Source organism: Salvia miltiorrhiza, chromosome 4 (genome assembly GCF_028751815.1).
Source record: "Salvia miltiorrhiza cultivar Shanhuang (shh) chromosome 4, IMPLAD_Smil_shh, whole genome shotgun sequence".
Taxonomy (NCBI): domain Eukaryota; kingdom Viridiplantae; phylum Streptophyta; class Magnoliopsida; order Lamiales; family Lamiaceae; genus Salvia; species Salvia miltiorrhiza.
The window spans coordinates 39,823,394-39,829,393 of NC_080390.1; the positions used below are offsets into that span (position 1 = coordinate 39,823,394).

Genomic DNA, 6,000 nt, shown 5'->3' on the forward strand with positions numbered 1-6,000 from the left:
GGTTGAATGCGCTTGTTGAGAGAGCATTGGAACGACAGTTATTGTTTCCTGTTAAGATTGGTAAGGATGAAGTGCCGATTACACACCTCCAGTACGCGGATGACACCATCTTTATTTTAGAGGCTGATGAGCGTAATGTGGAATCACTGAAAAGTCTGTTGCTTCTCTTTCATTTTGTCTCGGGTCTTGCTGTCAACTTCGCGAAGAGCAGCCTGATGACGGTGGGAGTGAATGTGTCAGTCGAGAGGACATGGGCTTCGTTTCTCCATTGCAAGATTGGTTACTTCCCGTGTCTTTACTTGGGAACCAAAATTGGAGGCCGAAGCAATGTTATTAGCGACTGGAAGTTCCTGGTGGATAAAGTCTCAAACAAAATTGCAAGCTGGAGAAAAAGACCTCTCTCGTTGGCAGGGAGGATCACTCTTGTCAAAGCGGTGCTTCAATCTATTCCGGTATATCAACTGGCCTACGCTTTCATTCCCAAGACTGTGCTCAAGAACCTCAATTCCTTGTTCTCCAGATTTCTGTGGGGTGGAGACTCTCAGTCGAGAAGAATCACCTGGTTTAAATGGAGCTCCTTGTGTTCCAATAAGAAAACAGGAGGTCTTGGGTTTCGGGATGTGGAATTGTTTAATCATGTTCTGTTAATTAAATGGCTTTGGAGATTTTTGGTGGATGGGGGAGCTTTGTGGGCGAGAGTGATCAAATCGATTTATGGGGAACTTGTCTGGGGCGAAGAGGGGGATTGCTCGATGGTGGGAAGAAGTGGGCAGTTGGGGTGGTGGGCGAAAATTGTGGAGAAAGGGGGAGGAAGCGACGATAGATGGTTCATTGATCACCTTCAACACAGTCTCGGGGATGGGATGAATACAATGTTCTGGGAGGACGTGTGGGCTGTTAACAAACCTCTCAAGTTCTCTTTCCCGAGATTGTATAACTTGTGCTCGAATAAGAAAGCCCTCGTCGGAGAGAGTGGGTTTTGGGAAGGAGAAGAGTGGGTGTGGTCGGTGAATTGGAGGAGGGATTTGAGGGAAAGAGAGAATGGACAGGTGGAGGAACTTTTGAGACTTGTTGCTGCTTTTGTCCCTTCTACAGGTTTAACTGATGGATGGAGTTGGAGGGCAACTACGGACGGTAAATTCTCAACAAAGTCGGCTTATGATTTGGTGGCGGCTTCCAGTGAGGCGCAACAAACTCAACCGGCTGAGATGGCTATGGTTTGGGAGGCTCCAACATCGCACAAAGCCAAGGTGACAGCGTGGAGATGTCTTAGAAATCGTTTGGCTACCTGTGACAACTTAAGAAGACGACAAATTCAAATTAGCTGGGAAGAGAGAGGATGCAACGCCTGCGTCGCTGGAGAGGAGACGACGGAACATCTGTTTCTTCATTGCCCGAAAGCTGCGGCGGTGTGGGACCAAATCTTCCAATGGTTACACATCAAAACGGCAAATCCTAGAGGTACTCTCCATCATTACACTTCCTTCATCTCTGCTGCCAAAAAGAAGAAAGGAAGAAGATTGCTAAATGCGTTATGGGTGGGAACGGTTTGGACACTATGGGAAAAAAGAAACGAGAGTCGTTTTCAAGGAAAGATTTGGGATATTGAGAGACTTGTTTTACAGATCAAGGGTAGACTTTGGAGTTGGAATGAGGTCTATAAAGTTTTGGAGTTGAGAATCCCTTTCACCATGTGGTGCTCAAAGGGTTTCAATCTTTCCTTCTTGTTTTGATTGGCATCCCTGGTGCCTTGCTTTTTATCTTAATAAAATTTTAATTTTACCGATCAAAAAAAAATATAGGGTCGCATTCAATAGAGACCACGAACACGCCCACGTTCATCAAATTATATTGAACATATCAGTAATTTCGTTGAACGTTCATCAAATTATTCTGAATTTTTGGGGGTTCTGGGGTTCGACCCTGTATATGATCAACATAAAAATCCATTGAACTTGGCTTGAATAAATGCTGACCGTTAGATTAGATAAGATATAAGATCAACGGCTGAGATTTGATCTCTATTCTTTGAATATATATATATATATGGGTGGGCTGTGAGAACACATCTTAAAATAAGAAATAAGAGAAAATTTCAATGTATGAATTTTATGTAGAACACGTATGAATTCGCTGTATAAATGTATGAATTGTGGAAAAAAAATTGCTACATTTAGGATTCGAACTCAGGACTATAAATCCATCCAACAGGGTTAGGAATTAACCGTAGATCTTGATGATCTAAGGGTTGAAAATGATTCTTATTTTATATCCTAAGAAATGTACTTATTTTAACCCTCCCATATATATATATATATATATATATATATATGGGAGGGCTAGAATAAAAACACTCTTAAGTGTATAAAATATAAATGATTTTCAGCCCTTAGATCATCAAGATCTACGGTTGATTCGTAACCCTGTTAGATGAATTCGTGGTCCTGAGTTCGAATCCCAAAGGTAACAAAAATTTATTTTTCGCAATTCGTAACTCTGTTGGATGAATTCGTAACCCTGTTGGATAAAATTCGTACATTAAAAAACGTTTATATTTATATTTTAAGAAGTGTTTTCACTATAGTCCTCCCCTATATATATATATATATATATATATATATATATATATATATATATATATATGGTTGGTTATAGTGAAAATCGAAATTTAAAATGAGAACTGAGAACAACACTGCACTAGCGTATAAAGTTACTACATTCGTTGTACAATTAACTGTATTCGGAAAAAATGAAGAAAAAAAAAATTCGCTCCCTCCAGGATTCGAATCCAGATGGTGTATTCATTCATCAAAATGATGCATCCACTGTTGATAATCATGATCCAAGGATTGAGGATGGTTCTCCGTTCTCATTTTAAATCTCGGTTCTCATTTGAACCTCCCTATATTATACTCCCTCCGTCCCGCTATTGAAGTCCCATTTCTTTTCGGCACGGAGATTAAGGAGAAGCAAATTAGATGATTTAAGAGTGTGGTCCACATGATTTAGTTTGTGTTTAAGGAATAACTAATTATTTCTAATTTATTATTATTAAAAGACTTAATTTTTTTAATTTATTTTTATATAATCTGTAATTTTATTTATATTAATTTTATGCTTGTTTAATGAGATTTTTACCTGCCTAAATTAAAAATTAATGGACATAAGTTGACAATTTCCTTCGAAAATCTGCCTAACTAAACTGGAATGCATTAACTTAAAAAAATTGAAACACAATGCAATGGACAAAAAAAGTGGCGGCAGTTGAAAAAAAAGAAACTTTAGCATTAAAAATTGGCCAACATTCAAATTTCCCACAATTTTCAAATTGTTTCAGATTGCTATGCCCTTTATAAATAGGGCAGCCAACACTATCACTAAACTAAACTCCCAAAAACAAAAAACACTCAAAACACCACACTTTGCTCCACATGGCTAGAAGGAAGGATCTTTCTTCCTTTGAGAGGGCTGCCATCATCGAGTTTCTGCTTGAAGGAAGCAAAAATGGAAAGCCATCTCGAGGGAAGATCACTGCTGCTGTTCAGAGATGGAGCTGCTGCCGGCGAACGATCAGTCGTACTTGGGCAGCTGCAAAAGAACGAAGAGCAAATGGTGAGGTAATGAGTTCGGTGAGTAAGAAAACAATGAGACCAAGGAGAAAACTTGTAGCTCTGGATTTACAGTTAATTGCTAGCCTAGATTTGTCAAAAAGATCAACAATTAGAAAGCTTGCATGTGGGGTTAAATGCAGTAAAAGCACAGTGGGTAGATGGGTAAAAACTGGACTGATCAGGGCTCATTCGAATGCAATTAAACCTGATCTCACAGCTCCAAACAAGTTGCTTAGGCTACGGTTTTCCTTAGAAGCTCTAGAATATGATAGGATTATGAGGAGTTTGACATTTAAAAGCATGCACAACACAGTACACATTGATGAGAAATGGTTCTACATCACAAAAAGTGCACAAAGGTTCTACTTAACTCCTGAAGAGATAGAACCTCATAGGACATGCAAGAACAAGAAGTTCATCACCAAGGTGATGTTCATGTGTGCTGTATGTAGGCCAGTGTTTGGGGCTAATGGTGAGTGCTTGTTTGATGGAAAAATTGGAATTTTTCCATTCACTGAACTTGTTCCAGCAAAAAGGAACAGTAAGAACAGGGCTGCAGGCACTATGGAGTGGAAGCCAATTCAAAGCATCACCAAACAAGTGGTGAAAGACTGCCTGATATACCAGGTATATAGGGTGAATGAGATATGCCCTAAATGTAACAATAGCATGTTCCAAGTTCAATTTATTTCTATGTATGCTTAGATGATTTGAGACATGCAATGCACTGTGAATATATGACTGTTTCTATGCATAGCAGCAGCTTTGTAAGGTGTAATGCAGTGGGTATGTAAGAATGAATGCTGAGTTAGTTTCATTGTTTTTTTGATGGAAAAACACAAATAATTCCTGCTATTAAAGCTAAGTGGCCAGCCAATGCAAGCAAAACCATCTTTATTCAGCAAGATAATGCAAGGCCTCACATTCAAGACTCAGACCCTGATTTCAGGGCTGTTGCTTCAGCTGATGGCTTTGATATTCACTTGGTGCATCAACCACCAAACTCCCCAGACACAAACATTAATGATTTGGGGTGGTTTAGGGCAATACAAAGCCTCCAAACTGAATCAGTGTCTACAAATGTGGATGGCCTAGTGAATGCAGTAATTAATTCATTCAATGAGTTAAGCCCAACAACTTTAAATAAAGTTTTCTTAAGCTTGCAAAGTTGTATGGTGGAAATTCTGAAAGTGAAGGGGAGGAATAGCTATAAGATCCCTCATTTAGGGAAGGATGCTTTGATTAGGCAGGATATGCTGCCCTTGAATCTCCAAGTTCCAAGTGAACTTGTAAGGGAGTGCATATCCTACCTAATTGACAATGGAGCTTTGTCAATTAGTGATACACTAATGCAGAATTTGGGAGTTAATGCAGGTTGCACAGATGAGGTTGAGTTGATGGTGCATCAACTTCAAATTCAATCAACTGAAGTTATGTGATATGGGAGTGCAAGGTGGATGTTTTTTGTAAATGATGCACAACTTTTTTGTAGATAAAACCTGTGATAAAAGGTTTTTTTTTGTAAATGAATGCTTGTGATTGCAGTCTGCATATTCCAAGACTGCAGTAGAAAGGTTTCTATTTTGTAAATGATGCTAAAATGATGTGGATGAGATATGCCCTATAATGTGATGCTATAATGCTTTGATGTTGTGATTGCAGTCTGCATAAACCAATAACACCAGACCAATAACACCAAATCAAACAACAGCAGCCACCCAACATCATCAGTTTCAGCAACCAAACCAATAACACCAAATCAAACAACAGCAGCCACACATAACACCAATTCAACCACACCTAACCAACAGTCACACATAAACAACACCACACACCCAAAACATAAACTAGAACAACTGGACCACACAAGCCAGTAAGAACAGGGGAACAAGTAAGAATCAGGATGCACTCATAGTCAAAATAATGTCATTTAATCATAGATCATTGGACCAAACCAAGTAGGGACATATAAAGTTGAGCATCAATCATCATTTCAGACCAATGGACCACACATACCACATATGACTAACACTGCAAAATCCCACATGCAACTTCCTAAACCAATCAAAATCCCACACGAGATCTAGAAGCACCAGTACTTGTAAATGAAGATTAGGGTAGATCTCACCAGAAAAAAATCAGGGAGCATGCTTTTCAACATCAACAACACAGCATCAGACATATCCCTGTGTTGCCAGTTTTCCTCACACAGAAAAAAAGAATCAGGGTAAGAATTAGGGTTTCCAGATGAAAACGATACATCACCGGAGGAAGCACTAGGTGTAGACGAAATCATTTTACCTTCATGGATCTCAGCCCGGCGACGCCAACCTTTGCATCCATCTTCAATCACCAACAATTGGATCCAAGTCTCCAACTCAACCATCCA

The 6,000-nt window shown here is 39.3% G+C and overlaps 1 protein-coding gene across 1 annotated transcript; it reads left to right on the plus strand.

The window, feature by feature from the left end:
* Nucleotides 1-3,431: 3,431 nt before the first annotated feature.
* LOC131023424 (uncharacterized) lies at nucleotides 3,432-5,050 on the plus strand. The gene is made up of 2 exons (XM_057952965.1): nucleotides 3,432-4,238; nucleotides 4,514-5,050. Exons 1-2 carry the CDS (start codon nucleotides 3,432-3,434, stop codon nucleotides 5,048-5,050), a joined length of 1,344 nt encoding a protein of 447 aa, XP_057808948.1.
* Nucleotides 5,051-6,000: the final 950 nt, after the last annotated feature.

Bases quoted from the DNA above. Each gene is read 5' to 3' on its own strand.
- LOC131023424 (XM_057952965.1), top strand. From the start codon at position 3,432: ATGGCTAGAAGGAAGGATCTTTCTTCCTTTGAGAGGGCTGCCATCATC. The intron at 4,239-4,513 runs GTATATAGGGTG...ATCTTTATTCAG, and splicing joins AAGACTGCCTGATATACCAG to CAAGATAATGCAAGGCCTCA.